The sequence below is a fragment of the Ostrea edulis genome, chromosome 1 (genome assembly GCF_947568905.1).
Source record: "Ostrea edulis chromosome 1, xbOstEdul1.1, whole genome shotgun sequence".
NCBI lineage: Eukaryota > Metazoa > Mollusca > Bivalvia > Ostreida > Ostreidae > Ostrea > Ostrea edulis.
Window position 1 is genome coordinate 37745564 of NC_079164.1, and position 25242 is coordinate 37770805.

General features: G+C 34.3%; 1 protein-coding gene across 1 annotated transcript; it reads right to left on the reverse strand.

Moving 5' to 3' along the window:
• Nucleotides 1-607: 607 nt before the first annotated feature.
• On the reverse strand, nucleotides 608-11060 carry LOC125657617 (sigma intracellular receptor 2-like). The gene is made up of 3 exons (XM_048888316.2): nucleotides 10879-11060; nucleotides 7212-7356; nucleotides 608-1906 (listed from the first exon to the last, which is right to left on the reverse strand). Exons 1-3 carry the CDS (start codon nucleotides 10990-10992, stop codon nucleotides 1656-1658), a joined length of 510 nt encoding a protein of 169 aa, XP_048744273.2. The 5' UTR covers nucleotides 10993-11060; the 3' UTR covers nucleotides 608-1655.
• Nucleotides 11061-25242: the final 14182 nt, after the last annotated feature.

Genomic DNA, 25242 nt, shown 5'->3' on the forward strand with positions numbered 1-25242 from the left:
GAAATTGACAGATGAATTGTTGTTGATTTGTGTAAGAGTTACTTGAGTTATCATGATATATATCAATATGTACCGGTATATCATGATATAGTATGCTTTGATTTTAATACAATACTGGTCCGCCAATCCCCAAAAGATGCATATTGACAGTTTATAAAATTAGAAATCACTTCAAATACATATACACTCACAAAGCACTAAAATGACCAACAACCAGATTGTCAATGAAACAAAATTGAAAGGTATGCGAATGGATCAATGCGATGCAGCTGGTCATCCATACATACATGTATATTATTTATTATGCAGCCTAGCTTTCATGCACCTCAAAGAGGATCTTCACTACTGCTATTCTCAGCAACAATTAAACCATTGAGTAAACTTCAAGTTTGAAAATTGTGGACATCCACTTGCTGTTTAAAGTTTTGCAGGAAAACATCTACGGATAAGTATCGTGATACACGAATCAAAATATTGAGGTATAATGATACCTATTTTGTGTATTGATACTCGCCCCTAGTTATTACCCACAAGCCTAGGTTAAGTGCATGTACACCATGTATATATGCAAATACATGTATAACTGAATTCATAAAATGAACTGAACTTTTGATGGTTCATCATGTTTATTTTATATCTATTACAAGCACTGATATATCTGGTTCTACAATGTTTTATGGTAGTAAATCTCGTATGTAACATGTATTGAAGAAAAATATAATATATATATTGGCTATAGAAATGAAGGTACAAAACTACAAATATTTGTAAAAGTAACCATGGGAAGGGTGTGTGTGTGTTTTGAACAAAACCCTAAGGAGGAATAGTACACCAGAGAAATTTTATATGGATGAAAAGCGGAGGATACACAATATTTTGAAATTGAAAACTTTCAAATTTACTTTATTTAGTCAAAACATGCACTTTTCGTAGAAAGCAATTGGAAAATTTTTCAAAACCCCTGCTGGACTAGAAACCACAATCTACAATTCAGCAGTCAATGTGCTAACCTACTGAACTACTCCACATGTATATTGCTGATATTTATATTTCCATTCATGTTGTAAAAGGAAGTCCGCCATTATGATGATGTAGAGTACCTTCTTAATGCCCACAAAATAGGTCAACATTTAACAATGGAGAGGAGTATACAAATACATGCTTCACAAAATTGGAAAAACTGAATCGTTTGTTTTTTTCCAAATTAACAAGCAAATATGTCGAATAAAATGCAATTCATCGGTCAGGATACCCACGGTTGATTATATCTATTTATAAAAAGAAAGAATCAAATTCAACTCTAATATGGCACACGTAAAGTAGATTTAGATTTGATCTGTTGCCATGTTCATCAAAAAATTGAACTGCAAAAAAAAAAACTTTAAAAAGAAAAGTTATACATGTATATCAAAAAGCATCTTTTGATACACACATGCATAATTATTCATTGATGGAATGTTCAACATGTTGAAAACAAGGCCAATATCAAATTGGGCTTCTACCAGTGACACTAAATTTACAATGAATATTGTACTTGTAAATTAACACAATTGTGTTATTCCTTACATATTGCAAAGTTCATGTTTTAACATACTGCATTATGAAAAAGACTGTTGATAACAATCCCCTTACATAAAATAATGATATACCTAAGACTAAGAATGTTTTACTTTCTTGGTGTACACCTTGCTAAAGAGAGAATCCAATAAAAGTAAAATTGGAACAATGAGATATGGTGAATATATAGACAGCAGGAAAAGTCTCTCTCTTGGAGTCTCTGGTCCCGGGTATTTTGGGTGATTGAAGGATGCCATCAAAATGTGGTAACAGATGGCAACTGTTGTCGTGGCAACGTGTGATGAGTAAACGATGAAAGGCACTCTTATCCATTGACAGTTTTGGACACCTGTAAATAGAAATTATATTTCTGCATATTATTAAAGTGATTACAAAGTTTATCTCGTCACTATTAGGCCATGCCAATTTGTAATCTAGTTCGTCGGATTCGCCGCTTCTATTTGTAATCCAAATTATAATATTATCAAAAAATAATACCCGCCCGCGTGACCAAAAATATCTGCGTAAAATATTTTCGACTTTTTACAACAAGCGCACGAATGACTTTGATGCATATGGCTGACAAATGACAGAATCGTGGGCTCTCGAGAATTTAAATTTCCTAACAGTGTAATACGGATTTTTAAGTTTTCATGATGTCTATCTTAATATATACGATACTTCATAACACCGGATTAGAAGTTGTTCATTGTACTGCAATCGAACTGGAAGCCGATGAAAATTTTAATGCGCTATTTGATGCCACTATTTAGAGAACATCAAAAGCATACAATTGATTGATTATATATTGTTTAACGTCTCTCTTGAGAATATTTCTCTCACATGAAGATTTTACCATTGGCGGTGAAGGGCTGCAAAATTTAGGCCTTATTCTCAGCACTTATATCCAATGAGCAGGGAGAGATCTTTATTGTGCCACACTTGCTGTGACACAGGTCTCCAACAGCTTTTTCTGTCTCATCCGAAAGACCGCCCCATTTATTCGCCTCTTACGACAAGCAGGGGTATTGAGGACTATTCTAAATAGGACCGACAGTTTGGTTTTTGGTGATTATTAATTCTGTGTGTTCTATTAAAATTCAAGAAAATGCTACAAGTGATACATTGAAGATTTCAAAATTGGACATGTATACCTAGCAATATGCATGCATAGATCTGAATCGAAAGTTTATAGAAATGAAACTAAAATAACATTCTTTAAAAAGACCTTATCAGTTAATGTTGCAAAGTACATGTGTTAGGTATGAAGAAAATAAAGTCTTCGAAACCTGAAATACTTCTTATTTATTGTAAACTATATCAACAAACTGAAAAATGTTAAATTCATGTGGTAAACAAATGATATATGATGATTTTAGATCTTTATTTTTGAGCGCTCGCTTTTTAAAATCACACTTGATTCAATTAAAATTATTTATATTTATTGTATTCGCTCGCCTCATAATTTTTATCTCCAAAATAAAAAATAGTACATGTATTTGTAAAATAATTTCGCCCTCTCGCCTCACTTTTTTAATTTGAAAATCCTGAGAACTATTTTACAAATTGGTGTGGACTTATGCTCTTTTTGAGAGAAAATGCAACGGAGTAACAACTGAGCTATCTGACCACCAGCGACTGAACCCGACTGACTGCTACATTCCTCCCTCCTCAAATGTCGTCACACTCGAAGACACACCCCAGATTTTTTTGCCCCTAGCTGGCAGGACTTTCACCCGCAAGTCCAGTGGTGGTCAACAGCACCAAATGTAGCATGAAGGGAGAAAATGCAATGAACAAGACTGGGATTCAAACCCGGGCCCCCTGAACCTCTAGTCAGGTGCTCTAACAACTGAGCTATATATCTGACCATCGGTGATCGAACCCAGCTGACCACAACATAGGTAAAGATCCTGGTCAATCCTATTGGATTTTACTTGCTCTCTATAGTTTCATAGTAGGTCTATAACAAAAGGCCCATGGGCCACATCGCTCACCTGAGTCACCTTAGCTCATATTTAAAGATTTTTCCTATATATTCGCATGTAAAACTTTGATCCCTATTGTTACACCAACCTACTCCTGGGGGCCATGATTTTTTCAAAATTGAATTGGACTAGGTCAGGAAGCTTTCATATGAATGTAAACTTTTCTGGCCCAGTGATTTTTCAGAAGATTTTTAATGATTTTCCCATTATATGTTTGTAAGTAAAAATTGATCCCCTATTGTCGCCTCACCTTACCCACGGGGGCCATGATTTTAACGAACTTGAATCTGCACTATGTCAGGAAGCTTTCATGTAAATTTCCACTTTCCTGGCCCAGTAGTTTTTTTTTTAGAAGATTCTTAAAAATTTTCCCGATATATTTGTATGCAATAATTTGATCCCTTATTGTGGCCCCATCCAACCCCCAGGGGCCATGCTCTGAACAAACTTGAATCTGCATTATGTCAGGAAGCTTTCATGTAAATCTCAGCTTTTCTGGCTAAGTGGTTTATTGAGAAGAAGAGTTTTACAGATTTTTCCTATATATTTGTATGTAAAACTTAAATTGATCCCCGATTGTGGCCCCATCCAACCCCCGGAGGCCATGATTTGAACAAACTTGAATCTGCACTATGTCAGGAAGCTTTCATGTAAATTTCAGCTTTTCTAGCCCAGCTCTAGTGGTTCTTGAGAAGATTTTTAAATGACCCCACCCTATTTTTGCATTTTTGTGATTATATCCCCTTTGAAAGGGACATGGCCCTTCACCCAAGGATGCTTTTGGCCAAGTTTGGTTGAAATTGGCCCAGTGGTTCTGGAGAAAAAGTCGAAAATGTAAAAAGTTTACGGACAGACAACAGGCGATCAGAAAAGCTCACTTGAGCTTTTAGCTCAGGTGAGCGAAAAACCATATGGCAAATTCATTGCATGAATGAATATTTACTTTAAAACTTTGACATCAAGCTATATTATCTAAATAAACGCTATTTCTATTGGAAAATATCAAATAGCATGATGGTCAAGAGACTCTTAATTACATGCAGTCCCCAATGTCACCCTTGCTATTCACTTTGCGAATAAAATATAGTTTAAACAAGAGATGTTTGTAAAACACATATGCCCCCCATGGTGCAAAATTGAAAAGGGTTATACACACACCTCATTTAATTGATAGTATTATCATCAATTCAAAATATTGAGCAGACAATATCTTCCTATGTCAAGAGTGAATTGACCATGTGACCTAAAATTCAATAGGGGTCATCTACTCCTTATGCTGTACCAGTGTACCAAGTTTGGTACGTGTCAATCAAGCAAATAATTCTTAAAATATAGGAGACAATATATTACTATGTCCAGTTCAACTATTTACTTTTGACCTCAAAATCAATATGGGTCATCCTCTCCTGAAGATGTACCAATGTACTAAGTTTGATGTCTGTCAAGTAAAAGGGTTATCAAGATATTGAGTGGACAGTATATTACTATGTCCAGTTTGACCCTTGACCTTTGACCATGTGACCTCAAAATCCATAGGAGTCATCTTCTCCTGAATATACACCAGTGTACTACTTAAAGTTTGATGTCTGTCAAGCAAAGGGTTCTGAAGATATCTTGACCTTTAAACATGTGACCTCAAAATCATTAGGGGTCATCTTCTCCTGAAGATGTACCAGTGTACCAAGTTTGATGTCTGTCAAGCAAAGGGTTCTCAAGATATTGAACGGACAGTATATCCCTATGTCCAGTTTGACCCTTGACCTTTGCTCATGTGACCTCAAAATCATTAGGGGTCATCTTCTCCTATCAGTGTACCAAGTTTGATGTCTGTCAAGAAGAGGGTTCTCAAGATACTGAGCAGACAGTATATTCCAACGTCTAGTTTGACCCTTGACCTTTGACCATGTGACCTCAAAATCAATAAGAGTCATCTTCTCCTGCAGATCTACCAGTGTACTAAGTTTGATGTCTGTCAAGAAAAGGGTTCTCAAGATATTGAGCAGACATTATATTCCTATGTCCAGTTTGACCCTTGATCTTTGACCATGTGACCTCAAAATCGATAGGGGTCATCTTCTCCTGAAGACGTACTAGTGTACCAAGTTTGATGTCTGTCAAGCAAAGGGTTCTCAAGATTTCTCACATTCTTACGTGCGTAAATGAAAGGAAGGGATTAATGTTCTTCATATCTCGAAGAAGTTTCGTATATTTTTGTGTTTGAAATTAAAGCTTAACTTTGAATTCGTCTGTAAAATGAGCATAGATTGATAGCCATCTGGCATTAAATAATGCACTTCTGTTGACAAGAACTCGTTTGTCATTAATATTTTTCTCAGAAAATAAAAATAAAAAAATAAAATCCTCCTACCCGCCCCAAAATTTTTGGTGACCCTGGATGATAATCTACTAATTAAGTTGAATTGACCTAAGATTAAAGAATTTTTTTTTTATAAAATGTATATTATAATACTTGTAAATTGTAATTTTAAAAAGTGGAAATCTTAAAATATACCACATTTAGTGAAAAATCACGATTTGTCTAACTTTCTGGACAAGAACATTTTTAAAATTCCTGCAGAACTGAAACTCATGATAAACAGATAGTCTATAATAAAAATAACAAAATAAATCGTATAAGAATACAATATTAAGAGTTGGCTTATTCCAATAAGCTACCGTGTAACACAGAAAATTTAAAAGCATGGGGAATATATGATTGATATTTATTTATGCAATTGAATTAACCTCCATGTTATTCTAACTTTTGGGACTTAATAATCCATTGTACTTAATTCTATATGCTGCAGAACCAAATGATTCCAAAACAAGAAATCCCCACCCCCCTAAAAATCAATAGGGGTCATATCTCCTGAAGATGTACCAACTAGTGTACCAAGTGTGAAGTCTGTAAAGCAAAAAGATCTCTAGACATTGAACAGCGAGTATATTCCTATGTCCAGCTTGACCTTTGACCATGTGACCTCAAAATCAACAGGGGTCATCTACTCCTAACAATGTACTAGTGTACCAAGTATAATGTCTATCAAGGAAAGGTTTCTCAAGATATTGAGTGGACAGTATCTTCCTATGTTCAGAGTGGACTGACCTTTTGACATGAAAATCAAAAGGGGTCCTCTTCTACTCATATAACCAACCCACATATGAAATATTACGATCAAGTGAATGACTGACATACCGACCAACAGATGCAAAGCAATATGCCCCTCTTCTTTGAAGGGGGACATAAATATCAGCAATACAATGTAGATTCCTTTTAAATATAATTGCCTAGCTGGGTAACGTGTTGACTGCGGAGTAGTTTGTGCATTAGAGTCTGATAGGGTTTTTAAAAAAAAAATTCCCAAATTTCTTTCTACTACAACTGCATTTTTTTTTTTTTATTAAATAAGGTAATTTGAAACTTTTCAATTTCAAAATATTATTGTACATATCCTCCACTTCCCATTCAAATCCGATTTCTCTGGTGTGTTATTCCTCAGTGAAACTGACCGAGATCAGCGTTACATGGTAGTCATTGAGAGCCGACATGTTTACATAGTTTTAGTTTCATTCTCTACCATGTGATACCTGATATTATGTAAATGTATGTATTTAAGTACATCAAACTACAGCGCATCAGGGTTTTCAAAACAATAGAGTGCATACCCTTCCACAGTGCGTACGTGGCCACAAAGAAGAATGGGAACTGAACTAGGATTTCACAAAGGCAGAAGGATTTGAACCATTGCGGAGGGTCTGCCATCAGTACATCTTTAAAGTCCTCACAGTACTTGGTCTTTACATCCACAAGCTGCAATAGAATCAATAAAGATATATCAAATTCGCATACTGGTCAAGTAAAACTTATCTGATGTTAAGCTCTCCTTAATGTGGACATTCTGACAGCAGTCATTGTTATCTGACTGTCAATGTGGCCTGTGTGGGTCCATGAGAGAAATTTTCAAGAGAACCATTTCAATGTTTTTTGTACAGATTAAGATTATCTTATAAGTCACGAAAATTAGTCGTCGCGAACGAGTTCTCCATGTGTAAATCGTGAAATAAAGTTGTCGCGAATAAAAGTCGGTTTATAGTATACCACAATATTGAGCTGGACTCTAGGTGATGTGCAGGTTGTATACACGCAATTACTGCCTGTGTTTATTCAGTTGTCCTACTACTGCAGATGTACACCTTGACAAATTACCATTTTGATCTGAAGCATGCTGAACTTTTGGTGGAGTGGAATTCTTTATCATCATGTGTAATTCAATAAATTGGACTCTAAACTTCATGAACATATAATTATTCTCTTCTTCAATATCTAATTAAATATACGGTATTATTCTTTTATTTGCCACCTGATGAAATTATGATCTCTCACTGGCAGACATTTTCTGAGTAACTCGATGAAATCAATGCACGAGTAATTTGATATTGCATATTTCTACTGATTTATACATGTCTGTTATGCACTACTGATAAATTTTCAGACTTGAATCTCAGCTGAATCTCGGCTGAGATTCAGCTCCACTGAATATTTGAACTGACACTCGCGGTGATGGTGTCAGTCCAAATATAAATATTCAGCCGAGTTGAATCTAACCGAGATTAGAATCCCCCTAACAGCTCATTCTTAATAGCGATTCCCCTAATTTCTGTGGAAACAAGGGAATTTCTTAATATATTCGGTCTTTCAACTAGGAAGTAGCTGGCTGAAACGATTCACCGAAATATCGATATTGTTCAATATAAATGCTCAATTCAATATTCGATCCATTGTCCCGATTTTGAATCTTGATAATTAATTTTTTCTTCAATGTTATTACTGGTTTCTTCTGTAAATTGTATTGTATTGAAAGTATTGAATCGTGGCATAAGTATTGCAATTTGTATCATATCGTGAAGGGGGCGGATCATTTCAGCCCTACTAGGAGGATAAGAAAACCGAATATAAATAACCCCCTTGTTTCCACAGAAATTACGATTCCCCCTAACAGCAAAGCCTGTACATACACAAACACACATGTATACATAAAAGTCTTTGCTAACAGGTAACATGGGTAAAGCTGTTGAAAATAAGAAAAACATTCATGTGTATTAAGTGTAATCGGGAACAAGTAAAAAGTTTCAGTCAACTTCTACTGAAGATTTTATTAATTCAACTCTGGGTCCTTGAGCTGAGGGTATCCATCAGCTGGTCATATAATAAAACACTAAAACACGGGGGGGGGGGGGGGGGGGGGGGGGGGGGGGGGGAGGGGAGGGGAGAATTCCAAATTGAAATTTATAAAGAACTCTGTGGATCGACTTAATGTCACCAAAAGTACAGGCTTAGATGGGATACCAGCCAGATTTCTCAAAGATGCAGCACCTATCATTAAGATTCCCATTACATTTCTGATAAATCAGTCTATATCGGAAGAAACAGTTACCGAAGAACTCAAAACTGCCAAAGTTAAACCTCTTTTCAAGAAAGGTGATAGATTAAAACCAGAAAACTATAGGCCAGTAAGCATTTTAAACATCATGTCTAAAATTTTAGAAAAAGCAATATACAATCAACTCTCAAGTTTTCTTATTAATAATATTTTATATGACTTTCAATCAGGATTCAGAAGTTCAATTTCTACAGACAGCTGTTTAGTGCATCTCACTGATCATATCAAATCAAAATCGGCTAAAAACCTTTTTACTGGGATTCGATCTTCTTCTTGACCTTCAGAAAGCTTTTAATACAGTTGATCATAAAATATTATGTGAAAAATTGAACGTCATCGGCGTTAAGTCAATTAAATGGTTTAATTAAATCATATTTATCTAGGAGAAAACAAATTGTAAATGTAAACAATGCAAATTCTGGTGTATGTAATGTTACATGCGGGGTGCCTCAAGGCAGTTTATTTAGGCCTCTTTTATTTCTAGTATATGTAAATGATCTTTAATAGTGCAAGTATTGATCCTGATTGTAAGGTTTATTATATGCAGATGACACAGCCATTTTATTCTCTCATTCTAATACAAACATTATAGCCAAGAAATTATCATTAATGTTAGAAAAATGCCATCACTGGTTGGTAGACAACAAACTCTCACTTCATCTGGGAAAAACTGAAAGTATATTGTTTGGACCACAACGCAAGCTTAAATCCATGCATCGATAGTACTTCTTTTTCCATAGATTGTAAGGGTATTAAAATAGATTGTAAATCATGTGTAAAATACTTTGGAGTTATTTTGGATAATGTATTGTGTGGAGAACAAATCGTTGATGGTATTATTAAAAAAAGCAAATCAATGCCTGAAATTCTTATACAGACATAAATCATCTCTATCTCTACTGTCCAGGAAATCTCTGTGTAATGCTTTAATTCAGTGTCATATTGACTATGCATGTACATCATGGTACGAAGGATTGACTGTTAAGCTTAAGAAAAAACTACAGATTATTCAAAACAAAGTTATTAGATTTATTCCCTAAAAGTAGTATCAACGCTGAAATATTTGAAAAGCTGGAGTATTTGAACATTAGCAATAGAGTAAACTGCTTCGACTGAATCACGTCTTTAATATTTTTCATGAAAAATGTCCAGATTATTTGAAAAATAATTTTAGAAGAAATTGTTCATCCAGATCAACTAGATCAAGTAAGCTTAATTTCTTTTTACCAAGGGTTGAGATAATGGAATCATACACTTTTTATTAAAATTTATTTTAATGGCATCAAAGACTGGAATTCTCTCCCTGATCAAATAAAATGTATAAACAATAGATTTTCATTCAAATCTGCAGTTAAAAAACATTTACTCAATGAAATGAAGAAAATGGCAGATAGTGACTTCTTGTATTATTGATCCACATTGTCTTGTTCATACATAGTTATTACAGTTGTTATTTATTCCAACAATTTTCAATACTAAGCGCTGTTGAAATGCAAGATATTTAAAGTATTCTTATGTGTTTCAACTCAATGTCTTTCAATATCTTTTTGTTTGCATTGTTTTATTATGCTAATAATGATAATATATTGTGTATGTCATATTATAACATCAAAAGGATCCCACTGGAAATATGTCATATGGCTTTCATGGGTTAATTATCCTTGGCATAGGCATATTACTCACTGTGCTCTTTTAAAAAGTCAAATAACTGTTAAAATTTACCTTTTTATCTTATGTATTTAACATCAACTTTTGTTTTAACTATGTGTTCCTCTGTGATATTGTCTTGTATTTATATTGTATATGTGCCTATTCCTAAATATATAAACTAAAATTCAATGAATTTATTCATAGCAACAAAAATTAAAAAACAAATATATCTTGATACGAACCGCTTTTGGATACAGCCACAATGGAAATATCACTTGGGAATCAAATAAAATTGTTATTGGAATATGAGATACGAAATAGAGGAGAAATATCAAGTCCAAAATGCGAAGCTCCATACCGGCAGTGGTTACTACTTTCACTTTATATACGGCGCACGTGACATGAACCAGGAAGCTTGTGTAACGCGTCCTCTGGTGAGAGGATATAATTTCTCGGATATGTGCATATGAGATTTTTTTTTTTTTAAATATAAAAGTCTGATTAGGCTAGCTGAGAAAGTGATGGCAACCTTTTCCCCCTCAAAATCTAGCAATGTTATAGGAATATATATCAGTGACTAATAAAAACATTTATTTTGTACACGAATAAGAGAAACCTAATAAAATGTTACCGGGTTCCAAGTAACCATAAAGACAAACACAATCGCTGTTTTCAATATTGTATTGATGGCACTGTAAATTATAGTCTGAAACAAACATATATTCACATTCAATACACAATACAATAAGACATAGCAACATGGAACAAAGACAGATAATTTCACCAATATTCATATCACAGAAATTATCTTAGTGCCGGTTGTAGAAATGGTCAAACTAAATTACTTTTACTATATGCAGGCTATCATGATTTGATTAGAATAAAATATAAATTGCCAATCTTTACTATTAATTCAACAGAAAATGAATATATCATAAATACATACAGATCATGAGATGATACGATACATGCGGACTATACACACAAGTCATGTATATTCAGGCGCGGATCCAGAATTTTTTTCCGGGGGGGGGTCGAACTTTATATAATAACAGTCAACTCATTTTTCTTATAAATCGTTATATTGTAAATTTTTTTATCTTTGCAAATTCCAGGGGGTCCGGACCCCCCCCCCCCCCCTTCTAGATCCGCGCATGATTTTACTCCTAATCATATATCCTTACCCAATATGTGGTACCAGAGCAGTACGACCAATCAACACATCAGGTAACTCTATATACAAGAAATAATATTCCTAATTACATTTAAACTATACTATGCAAAAGAATTGATAATCACATATCATTCATACTTTGACATCAATGTGATTAAAATAAACTGACCTGCACTGGCCAGCACAGTGATTTAAGTCCCATAAAAAGAAATATCACAGTATATAGGAAATGCAACCATTCAGCTTAACTGACAAAAGTGTTATATTCAAAGATAATTGAATAGACTAGAAAAAACTCTAAGAAAATCACCTGACCTAAACTTTTAACCAACCAAAACCTCCCAAATCAATCACCCATACTAGTCACTAAGGACAATCTATGGAAATCCATACTAGACATAATAATTTATCAAGGGTTTATTAAAATAACCTTATGGAAAACAATTAATGTAATACTTTATAATTTAGTGACATGTATAAACTTATTTAAATTGGGATTTAAAAAATTATTTACACACACACACTCACTACCACATACTCCCCCTCCTTGAAAAATGACTTCCATGTCATTCCCATCATCTACTGCAGGAACAGGAATATGGGATCCAAGAGTTATGGAGCGCCAAATTAACATAAACTCAAATAATTGAAGATATCTTCAATTATTTGAAGATATCATCAATTCAATTATTGCTCTCTTTAATTGAATTAATGTGCGCATTAAATTAATTATTGCTCTCATCAAATGAATTAATGCGCGCTTCAATTAAATTATTGCTCTCATCAATTGAATTAATGCGCGCATCAATTGAATTAATGAGAGCAATAATTGATTTAATGCACGCATTAATTCAATTATTGCTCTCTTCAATTCAATTGATGAGAGCATCAATTGAATTAATGAGAGAAATAATAGATTTGATGCGCGCATTAATTCAATTATTGCTCTCTTCAATTCAATTAATGAGAACATCAATTTCGTAGAAATATTGCTCGCAATAATTAATTTAGAGCTCGGTATAAATAATTTGATCATCTATTTAATTCAATTGAAGATATCTTTAATTATTTACAATGCTTTTGTATAAGGAATTAATGCGCGCATCAATTCTTTTAACGAGAGCAACAATTCAATTAAAGAGATCATTAATTCAATTTTGGATATGTTGAATTGAAGATATCTTTAATTATAAAGTTGCTCTCTCTAAAAGAATTATTGCTCTCTTCAAATGAATTAAAGATATCATTAATTCAATTGATTTAATGTGCGCATTATATCAATTATTGCTCTCTTCAATTGAATTGTAGCGCGCATCAATTCAATTGTTGATATCATTAATTCATTTGAAGAGATCATTAATTTAATTAAAGCGCGCATCAATTCAGCTGAAGAATTAATGATATCATCAATTCAATTAATGCGCGCAATAATTCAGAATTGAAGATATCATTAATTATTTGAAGAGATCTTTAATTAATTTGTTGCGTGCATCAAATGAATTGATGATATCTTCAATTATTTGAGTTTATGTTAATTTGGCGCTCCATAAAGAGTCACATCTCAGGACCAAAAAAAAGTTAATGTCAATGTCGAGTTGATATCTTCAAGTTGAACTAAAATTTCAATAATGGATAAACCGTTCAAATTCTGGTTTACATTATGAAGTCAATATAAAATTCAAAATGGCATCCGTTTACCTGATCAGGATATAGGGCTCACGGCGGGTGTGACCGGTCAACAGGGGATGCTTACTCCTCCTAGGCACCTGATCCCACCTCTGGTGTGTCCAGGGGTCCATGTTTGCCCAACTATCTATTTTGCATTGCTTATAGGAGTTATGAGATTGATCGCTGTTCGTTATCTTCACCTTACATTTTCTCTCCATTTTGGATTAAACCACTTTCCATTAGCTTAACAGCATAATCTGCTCTTTCTTTCCAGTTCTTTGTAGTTGCTGATTTAACCACGAATTCTCCAGTGGTCATCCACTTTGGCGGTTCTCTCCTTCTGGTAGAACGCCTAGGAATTTCCTCCACTTCATCTTCGGATGTTTCATCTCCTCCAGTGGCTGCATCATCTTCATTAACCTTCTCGCTTTCTACACCGGTGTTAAGCATATCATCTACTATTTCAGTTGGTGGGAAGCGCTTCCAGCATCGGACAAAGTAGTTATAGGCGGAAGATCATTAGGGTCCTGACTGGCTGAAGTCAGTTCATGTTTCTGTAACAACACTTCATCCTCATCTGATGAGCTACTGAATTCTGGAATTCTGGTTTCAGCTATCTTTGATTTTCTAGGTCTAGGCTTAGGTCTTGGTTTGTCTGGTGCCGAATGTTCATTATGGATGTATCCAATAGGAAATAATAAGTTCCTGTGCAATGTTCTTTCTTTCCCCCAGACCGTTCTCTTTCTGGACTGTGTAAACAGGAATATTTCTATTTGGTTGATTTGTAACAATGTAGGTGTCATCTTCCCATTTGTTAGAAAGTTTGTGTTTTCCATCGAATCTGACCAATTTGACCAATACTTTGTCACCTTTCTGTATCACTGCACCTCTTGTCTTCAAATCATATCTAATTTTCTGTTTTTCGTGTGCCTTCTTAATTTGTTCTGCAGCTTTCTTGTAAGATTCAACCAATCTGCTCCTAAGATCCTGAATGTACTTTGTGTGTGGTTTATGACTGTACTTCCTTCCTAGACCAAATGCAATGTCAACTGGTAAATTTGGATTTCTGCAAAACATTAGAAAATATGGAGACTGACCTGTTGACTAGTGTCTATTACAATTGTATGCATGGACCATAGTAGCAACATAAGATTTCCAGTTTGGCTCCACTTTTTTGGCACGCTGTTTTTGGCTATATTTAGCTCTAAAACTTCATAGTTATTTCGGATTTCAAACATTTCGGTTGAGCATCACTGAAGAGACATTATTTGTCGAAATGCGCATCTGATGCATCAAAATTGGTACCGTATAAGTTTTACATTGAAACAGTTGAACCAGTATCAAGTAAGGTACGAGTGAGTACTGTTTAAATTGATAATAGTTTCTGTTGGTTTGCCACATAATCCTGGAGGTATATGTTTTGCTAATTTGGATATAATAGGTTCTTGATACATTTTGTCTACGATCGACCCCTTTTCGCAGACTTTGTCCAGTTTAAATGTTTTCCGTTAGCATGTGTTTTGGCTCGACATCCTCTCACAATGTGCCCTTCTCGACCACAACGGTTGCAAATAATCTCAGTATGTCTATTTTGTGCTTCCTCGTTCCTGCCCTGAGTGTCACTGTTGGAATCATTCCAATAATCTCTTAGTTTTGGCGATCGACTTCGACGACGTGAACCTCTTGAATCATTCTTGTATCTTGATCTTCCTCTCTGTGCTGATTCTAGATTCTCAAGCCTGTGGGTTATCTGCTTCAACATTCCTTTAATTTCATCATCACCTTCTGACTTTTCTTCAGCCACAGCTTTCTTTGAAATATGTTAGGAGCTTTTCTTATCATATTCTTGGAGATTTTCCTTCTCAATTGTTCTCAAAGCAACTCGGAGCTGGTCAAATGATGTGTACCGCTCCTTCTCATAGTGTGTGATATCCTTTAATTCAGACCTCAAACCTTTCCATAGCATGTCATGTAACATTTTGTCTGAATTGCTCTCTGGGATCTCACCATTCATTGTTGCTTTACTTAGAATATCTTCAAGTCGACAACTTCATTCTGTTACATTCTCATTCTGTTTCTGTCGTGCTCCATAAAATTCACTCAGAATAGTTTCCTTTTCATCTACATCTCCATATACACAGGAAAGTTTTCCTAAAATTTCTTCAAGTTTTGCATGAGGTCCTAGACGCATAACTATTCTTCCTGCCTCTCCTTTCAGTGATCTCCGAATTGCTTGAGCAATGGCATCTTTTGAATGAGTTTATTCAGTCACAAGACAATGCACTTCATATCTCCAAAGGTCAAATGTAGTGTCATTTTTTCCTGCATCTGTTCCTGTGAAATCTGCATTGAATAACCGCTCTTAGTGTAAAGAAATATATATGTAAGAAATAATATATAAGAATCCGGAGGAACTATTGTCTTGCAAGAAAATAATGATTTAATCACCATTTACATATATATTCATGTGCCTGCTTTGAGGTTACAAAATGTTTGAAATAATCAAATACTGGTACGACTGAAATATAAAACATAGAACAATTTTCATAGAATTCAATTTTTGTGACAAAATAACAGTTAATGCTCCTTTAAGTCTCGTATGTTAATTTATAATTTCATGTATACGCTCTCTTTCATACCTTTTAATAATGTTAGAATTAAGATAGAGACTTGTAAGCCTTGCAAAATTACCGACCTCGCTGTAAAACCTTAGCACAGCTGTGCCACGGTTAGTATGGACAGTTCTAAATGTTAATACAATTTAATTAAAAGAACATTTCACATAATTCATTACAACACGGAGAAACAACTTACTTCAGCAATATCTGGAGGATAAAAAAAATCAAAAGCACGGAAGGAAATCAATTTAATTACCTTATTAGATTTCCTTTAGGAGAATCCATCTCTGACCCCCTCATTCTCTTAAATTCATTTTTCACATGATTGACTACAGATACGCAAAGAGCTTGTTCTGCATATGATCAGTTTTTAAATTGAGACAGGCTACTGACAAACAAGTTAATATTTAAGGGGTTTCAATAGTCTCGTTCAAATTCAGCATTTCGCAAATTCTATGGTCGTTATAATGATCTAGTTTGCCCATATATAACCTATCACTGGGTCAAATGCTGTTTGACGTGTTTTATGCCGATTGTTAGACCGTTTTTGGCACACTGATCAGGACATATAAAGATTTATCTGTTACATTAAGTTTGACCAGACATGTTTGTAAAACTCCCTTTCCCCAGACTGGAATCCATATTCAGAAAACGATTCATGTGCTTTGTCTCTTCTTTTATTTTTAACATTGTCGTTTCATGATGTTGATTTCAAAGAATTCCCAATACATTCCCCCAATACATTTGTATACAGACACACCTTTAATTAGATATCCATATAGGTCACATTAATTAGTACTGAAAACTCGCAGCTGAACAATTCTTTCCCTATTACGAGGTCACACGAGTAGAATAGACAAACACCTAATATGTTATATACTTCCTTCCTTGTCACTCCGCGAGATTGGTTGTTAAGTCAAGACTACAAGAGTTACACAGCCAACCCTATAGCTACGACCAGGGATTTCCATCATTTAGAATTGAAGTGATGAATTTCACAATATTGCTAGAAGCATCCTTGCTTGTTATGACTACAAAAAATTGTCTGCCAAATGTTCCGGAGTTTAGAAGATTTTAAATGTTTGGTCAGTCTCCACCCCAGGCCGGAGGATGGGAATAAGCAAACGATATTAGCATAATCTGAATGTGTCAGCACGGTATTATTCTACTATCAATCACATGTACCAGTTTTAATTTTAAAAGACTAATAGAATCCTTCATTGGTACGAGTGTGGGATAGGAAAATTCCACCGAGGGGACAAGATTCGCAGTCTAGGACGAGGCTTTGCCGAGTCCTAGACAGCGAATCTTGTTCCAGAGGTGGAATTCCCCTATCCCACACGAGTAAATAATGAAGGATTATTTTTCTCACATTTTACATACAGTTTAGTGCATAAATTTAGGAGCTTTGAGAAAATTCTAAATTATCAAAATCCCCATTTGAAATTCGATGCAAAAACTAATTAGATAAGCAGAAAGAGCATACCAAGGTTGTCCAACAGAAAGCTATATACATTAAAATTTAAAGATAACAATACGAAATATTTTTGCTTCACCGTGTAACGTAAATCTTCACCGTGTAACGTAAATCATAGAAAATATATGACGTCACAATCAAATGACGTCGCAGCAGTGTGAGACAGAAAAATCTCACATGGCTGTCTCACATGGGTAAAGTCTATCTCACACTGGAGAAAAATGTGAGAAAAATAATCCTTCATTATTTACTCTGGAATAAGATTCGCTGAAGGATTATTTTTCTCACATTTTACCTACAGTTTAGTGCATAAATTTAGGAGCTTTGAGAAAATTTTAAATTATCAAAATCCTCATTTGAACTTCAATGCAAAAACTAATTAGAGAGGCAGAAAGAACATACCCGAAAATGGTTTACACTGCAAGTCTGAACGAAAAAACCCAAGGTTGTCCACCAGAAATTATACTACATTAAAATTTAAAGAAAACACTGCAGAATATTTTACTTCGCCGTGTAACGTAAAGATATTTCATAGAAATTCTGTTCTCACATTATCACCAGTGTGAGATCGACTTTACTTAAATACATGTATTCTTATCTAGATTTAGTTTTATCTAAACTCTAAGGTGATTGTATGACCTCAATTAATCAACACATGGGTTAATTATAATATTCAAAACAGTGATAATTGTTTTGCGGTGTTTTATCACTTGAGGACTTATGCAACGTTTCTCAATAATATATATCAATTTTCATGAATGTGCACTCTGTCTCGTTTCTACCACAAAAAAAAAAAATAAAAAAATCTTGGAGTACGTCGTATTACCATGTCTGTTTTAGAGATAGCATACTGGTACTCAGTATTTTGATAGTTTCTAATTGTTGCAATCAAAGGTTATGTATTACAGCAGGTTGTATATATAAGGACAGTACAAATACATTTTAGCAAACAATGGATCAAATCCAGGACCCCTGCATTACAAGATAGGTTGTCTAATCGCTAAGCTACCCAGGCCGGTAAAATTTTAATTTATTTCCCGAAATCATACAATAGCCCTTTATATCAAGAAGATGGGAAAAAATCCAGAGAAAATTATCAATTCTATGAATAAATTCAATTAATTAAACAGAATTGAAATATTGTAGAAATACCAATACTGATACACCTTAGACTATACATGTTATGCATGGGAATTTACTCTATATTTTTTCTTTTTTGTTCAGCTTGATTTTGTTTTCATTTTACACATGCCACTAACAAAACAAAAGTATTTATTAAGGACATACAAGCAACATTTCTGACATTGATTTTTTTCCCATCTTCTTGATATAAAAAGCTATCGTATGATTTCGGAAATAAATTCAAATTTTACCGGCCTGGGTAGCTGCTTAGCGGTTAGATAACCTATCTTGTAATGCAGGTGTCCTGGATTTGATCCATTCTTTGCTAAGATATATTTGTACTGTCCTTATATATACAACCTGATGTAATACATAACTTTTGATTGCAACAATATTAGAAACTATCAAAATACTGAGTACCAGTATGCTATCTCTAAAACAGACATGGTAATGCGACGTACCCCGAGATTTTTATTTGTAGAAACGAGACAGAGTGCACATTCATGAAAATTGATATTATTGAGAAACGTCGCATAAGTCCTCAAGCGATAAAATACCGCAAAACAATTCTCACTGTTTTGAATATTATAATTAACCCATGTGTTGATTAATTGAGGTCATATAATCACCTTAGAGTTTAGATAAAACTAAATCTAGATAAGAATACATGTATTTAAGTAAGTTATTACCTACCGTAAGAAAAGGGTTTGAATAAGATTTCATTCAAACATATAATATAAGGAATACATATTACAGCTACATGTAGTAGTAGATGTAGATGACATGGGGAGAACAAGTAATACATTTGAGATGGGATATAAGATTTTGATATGCTTGCATATATTCATCTTGGTATTTCTCTTAAAATTAATATTATTTATTGATTTTGTAGGAAGTGTCATATTGTCATTTTGGTGGGGGCCAAGTCAGAAGCATCAGTGTATGTTCGATGCTTATGTTGCCTCAAAGGATATGATAGGGTGTCGTTCATTTAACCGGAAAGAATTTCTATCAGGACAGCAGATCACATTATATTTTAGTTGCCTCTATGCCATTGAGAAGACGATTAAAGCCATGATGACTGTATATGCGCAAAATTAGAAAATGAAAAAGATTGTGTGTGCTCATCTTGTCTATTTTGTAATATATGATTCTAAAATAAAGGTACACCATATATAATAGGATACGATTATGAAATATTCATCATCGGAACCCACTGCTCAAAGGCCGTAATTAAGCGCCGAGCATACGCCTAAATTTTGCAAACCTCACTGACAATGGTGACGTCTCCATATGAGTGAAAAATTCTTCGGCGGTACGTTATATGATAATCAATGAATCAACCCGTGGGTTCCAACGATGTCAGATATTAAAGATATTGATTTTCCCAGCATACTAAATTACTTCAATATGAACATCATTGGTATGTTACAGTTACAAGCAAGGTCTTCTTATGATGTTGAAATATAATTCACATACCTATGTTTAAAAAGATACGTTAAACGAATGACCATGATGAACGTCCAGACTCTAGAAAACAGAGGCCCTCAATTGTTTTTAATCAAATGCCAAGGTCACGAGTCAAGGTCAAAATACTTCCTCATAAGTAACTGTAAATTGTCATGTCATGTATTAAAAAAATGTTAGTTTAATAGATTTCATACATGGTACTGGCAAAACATTTCTTGCACATACATAGTAAGCAGAGCTAATATTGAACTGCAGGGAGAGAGAGAGAGAGAGGGGGGGGGGGTAATTCCTCATGAATCAATGATAAATTACAATCTTTATGTATCTTATTTAGTTTATTTAACTTGAACAATTTTTAAGATCAATGATTCAATTTCAATGTCACACTTAATTCGATTGGCAAGGTGAAAAAATGTTAGTACATGATAGTTTGAAATACTGAAATATTCAAATATGCATTTTCTAAATATGGTAGTTATTTTGATGAATTCTTAATATACATTTGCAATTTGTGATACATATACAATACACAAATAGAAATCATGCACATTTGAAGAAAAAAAAAGTAAAAAAACAAAAACTATGCATTGATTTAATTATCTGTTACAAATTAAGAGTGTTTATGATTGAAGAACATGCATGATGTATAACAAAATGAGATTTACTTGAAAAGAATGTGAACATCAAGTTTGCTGTTTTATGATATTTTGTTACCATAGCAACAATGTAATATGAATTATCTATCAGTATTAATATTTTATCAACTGTAACATTGACTTCAGTTGAATCTGTCTATAAAAGCATTTTTTTTTTGGTCTAAAATTTATTTATTTTGCATGGATTTCGAATTTGAAAAAAAAATAGCAATTTTCGTTTCCATGGCAACCAACATGAATTCTCATATTACACTTGTTAAAATTTAAAATCTAACATCAGTAGCAATCGGTTATTAAAGACCCAACTTTAAGTTAACGCCCCCAAATTTTACCTGTGTCGCGATCAATGATAAGCCGCTGGTCAATCAAACTTTTAACAATAGAGCTTAGGTTGATTGACGTTTGCAGAGACCGTGGTCTACAGCTACCCGAGAAAGATGTTTTGATAACAATCATGGCTAATGATGACCGGCAGTCTTCAGATCTCGAGGAAAGCCCCAGTATACCTGAGTTTTGATAGCATTGACTCGCACCTAGAATATTTTAATTCATAACGTCCCCAATACAATGCAATTTATCATCGTATTTTCTCTCTCCATCTTTATACATGTATTATAGATTAAACAATCAGAAATCAAACAATGATAAAAAGAAAAAGAAAAAAAAAACCCAACCAAACAAACATATAAGTTATTGGAATATTTTCTATTAATGATTTATTGTGGCTTTATATTTATAAAAACATGAACAATTCTTTATTGGCGCAGCACATCAACATGTACATGTATAATGGTTATATTGCCCATGCGTAAAACTGTTAAAAATGCTTCTGTTTGAGATACCACATGGATTATAAATTACACAATCAGAAATCAAACAATAGTAAAAAAAAAAAAAAAAAAAAAAAAAAAAAAAAAAAAGCATAAATAAGTTGTTGAGATATTTCTATTCTTAATTTATCACGGCTTTATATTGAGAGAGAGAGAGAGAGAGAGAGAGAGAGAGAGAGAGAGAGAGAGAGAGTTACTGAGGTATTTCTATCTATAATTTATCACGGCTTTATATTTATATATATATAGAGAGAGTTATTGAGATATTTCTATTTATAATTTATCACGGTTTTATATTTATAAAGATAAAGAGAGAGAGAGTTATTGAGCTATTTATAATTTATCACGGTTTTATATTTACAAAGAGAGAGAGAGAGAGAGAGAGAGAGAGAGAGAGAGAGAGAGAAATGTGTAAAACTGTAGCAATAATATAGATGAAATAATATGGCATGGCAATAGTGTTGCATACGTATGACAATAATTACTTTTAGTCAATGATTGAGAGTAAGGGAGAGAGAGAAAGGGGGGGGGTTGTTAGACTAGCTATGTGTCAGCTTCTGTTTGGGATACCATCGTTACACAAACACTACGTCCACAGAAACCCTAAAGAGAGAGTGAGGAGGGGGTGTAGACTTCGTGTCAGCTTCTGTTTGGGATGCCATCGTTACACAAACACTACGTCCACAGAAACCCTAAAGAGAGAGAGAGAGGAGGGGGGGGGGTAGACTTCGTGTCAGCTTCTGTTTGGGATACCACCATTACGCAAACACTACAGCTACAGAAACCCTACAGACATATTGAGGGGTATCTTGATCATTCTTCATTTGGTTGTACATGTACACAGATCTACTTGGATTTATTCATTCTCTCGAAACATGGATATTTTACCTACTACACCCACGACACCGCGAACTCTCAGGACGTGCCCGGAAACGCCGGGTAATATTATATTTAGGAAATTATTTATATACGATATATAACAATTTAATTAGAAGTTTTAAAAAGCAAAGGTTTAGAAATGGGCTAAACCTGTCATTTGCAATACATAAATATGACCAAGTTTGAAGGTTTACGGGAAATAGAAATGCAGTATGCATGTAGGTGGAAATTTTAATTATTTTTTTGTTGTTGCACAAATCAAGACACTAAGCATAATTTGTAATAACCTGAGAAATTTCCTGTGTATATCATAAAAATATACACAACAACCGATCTCTTGGCCAGGTAAATTCCAGGTAAATAACATTGACCATGGATAAGCTCCGCCCACATTCAGTGATCCGTGGAGCAACCGTACGGTGTTTTTTTTTTGGGTCTTTGAGATTATATACTTTGAATACATAGAAAATTGTATTTTGAATTACATTGAAAAATGCATCTCTACTGTCATATCATGACGAAATGCATCATTTTGTTTCCATGGAAACACAGCTTAGATGGTAGATTCCCAAACATGTCTCATTGTTATATGATAGTACTATATCTAATGTATGTTGTACAAGCATTTATAGATTTCAAGCTGAATGCGGGAATTTTTATCCATCATTCAAATTTGCCTCTAAATTAGCTTTTTCAGAATGTATCAAACAACCCTCTTTTCCAGACAGAATGAAAATATAACAGAATTATTCAAACCTTTAACTAAATATCAAACTAAATAATAAAAATGCTATATGGTATCATTTGATAATGATTAAATAAGAACTCAAACAGGTTAATCCAGTGTAGTTGAATGAAAAATGTAATTTTTCATGCGAAAATTGACTCTTTTGTGACCTGAATGGCATGCACGTGTTACCATGGCAACAGAGTTGCATAGCAACCAAATTATGATGGTTTTACATTACTTATGCCAGATTAAGTCGATGTGCCAAATTTGAAAAAAATCGGTGACAGTGCGTGCCGGACCCCTTATATAAATGTTTAAGTGGTTACAGAGAATGGCTCTTAAGACATAAAAACCATTGAATTTAAACACAATTTTACAGATTTGTTCAATTATAAAAATCACTTAGGATTGTCCATATGGGATCTGTTTTATAATTTAATATGAAAATCAGAATTTTAAGACTATTCATAATGTTTTATATTCAACTTATGTGCCAAAACTACCAAATTCTAGAAAATGGCCAAACTTGATAAAATTGTACCTGTTTCCATAGCAACCATGATCACTATCTAATTTTTAAATATATTTTCTTGAATATGTTATATAGATGTTTCATTCAGGTGAGTTTCGTGAAAATCGGTGACTATGCGTGCCGAATTTTTTTAAGTGGTTACAGAGAATGGCTCTTAAGGATGAACCAATGTAAACCAGGTTTGTTATATAACATGAAAAAGTGAAGATAACGAACAGTGATTAATCCCACAATTACTGTAAAGAATACAAAATGAAGAATAGTGCAAACACGGACCATCAGAGTTGGGATGAGGTGCTTAGGAGGATCAAGCATCCTTTGTTCACCGGTCACACCACCACAAGCCCCATATCTTTAACAAGTAAACGGAATAATCCGTAGTCAAAATTAGTATGCAGAGAAGGCCTAACAATTAGTATTGAAACTTGTCAGACAGCATTCAACCTACTGATAGGCTGTACAGCACTTGTAAATTAGATTGTTATAACGACCATAAAATTTGGGATTTGTTGACTTCAATCATCTTTGAACAATTGATCATACGCAGAACATGTTCGTGCTTATCGAATAAGTTGAGAGACAAAAACCCATATGGAGGTACCCGTGGGGATTTGGGTTAGAATATGTCCATAATACCGTTTGCTTGTCGTAAGAGGCGACTAAATGAGATCACAAAATCAAGACTCCATGTCACAGCAGGTGTGGCACGAGAAAGATCCCTCCTTGCTGAAAGAAGCGCCGAGCATAGGCCATAATTTTGCAGCCCTTTACTGGCAATGGCGACGTCTCTATCCGGGTGAAAAATTCTCGAACGAAACGTTAAATAATATACATACAACCAGCCAATCCATGTGCTGGTTATAATTATATATTGCTACCTAAATATGGGGAGTTGACGATGGAGAAGAAGTCATCCCGTTTGTCATAAAGTTACATTGTTAGTTTGCCGTTAACATCTATGTTCAATAAAATATCCAAGTATGAAGTGATTTAGAAGACTGTGTAGTGTCTTTTATCTAGAATCTACTAGAATATATCGATTCGACATACGGCACCTGATCACACCTCTGGTGTGTCCAGGGTCCGTGTTTGCCCAACTATCTATTTTGTAATGCTTATGGGATTTATGAGATTGATCACTGTTCGTTATCTTCAGCTTTCATGAATGAAAATGATTATTATTAATATATAAACATATATGGGTCAAGCGGAATACAAATTGTGTATCCATGGTGTCTGCCTCCCTGGGGCCTGAGGGGTGTGGCCAAACATCAAACTTGAATGTAATTTTCAAACATCTTGTTTACTCCTTGACATCAAACAGTCGAACTATTGGCATGATTGCAGTAAATGATGGACCCTTTAACAAAACGGTGACATTCATGACCCCTCGGGTCAGGATTCAGGCCCTATGGTGTGGTAGACTTGGTCATATATTGGAAATGCATTG

Bases quoted from the DNA above. Each gene is read 5' to 3' on its own strand.
- LOC125657617 (XM_048888316.2), bottom strand. From the start codon at position 10,992: ATGGAGCTTCGCATTTTGGACTTGATATTTCTCCTCTATTTCGTATCT. The intron at 7,357-10,878 runs GTTCGTATCAAG...ATTCTATTGCAG, and splicing joins TGTGGCTGTATCCAAAAGCG to CTTGTGGATGTAAAGACCAA. The intron at 1,907-7,211 runs GTATGCACTCTA...TTCTATTTACAG, and splicing joins CACGTACGCACTGTGGAAGG to GTGTCCAAAACTGTCAATGG.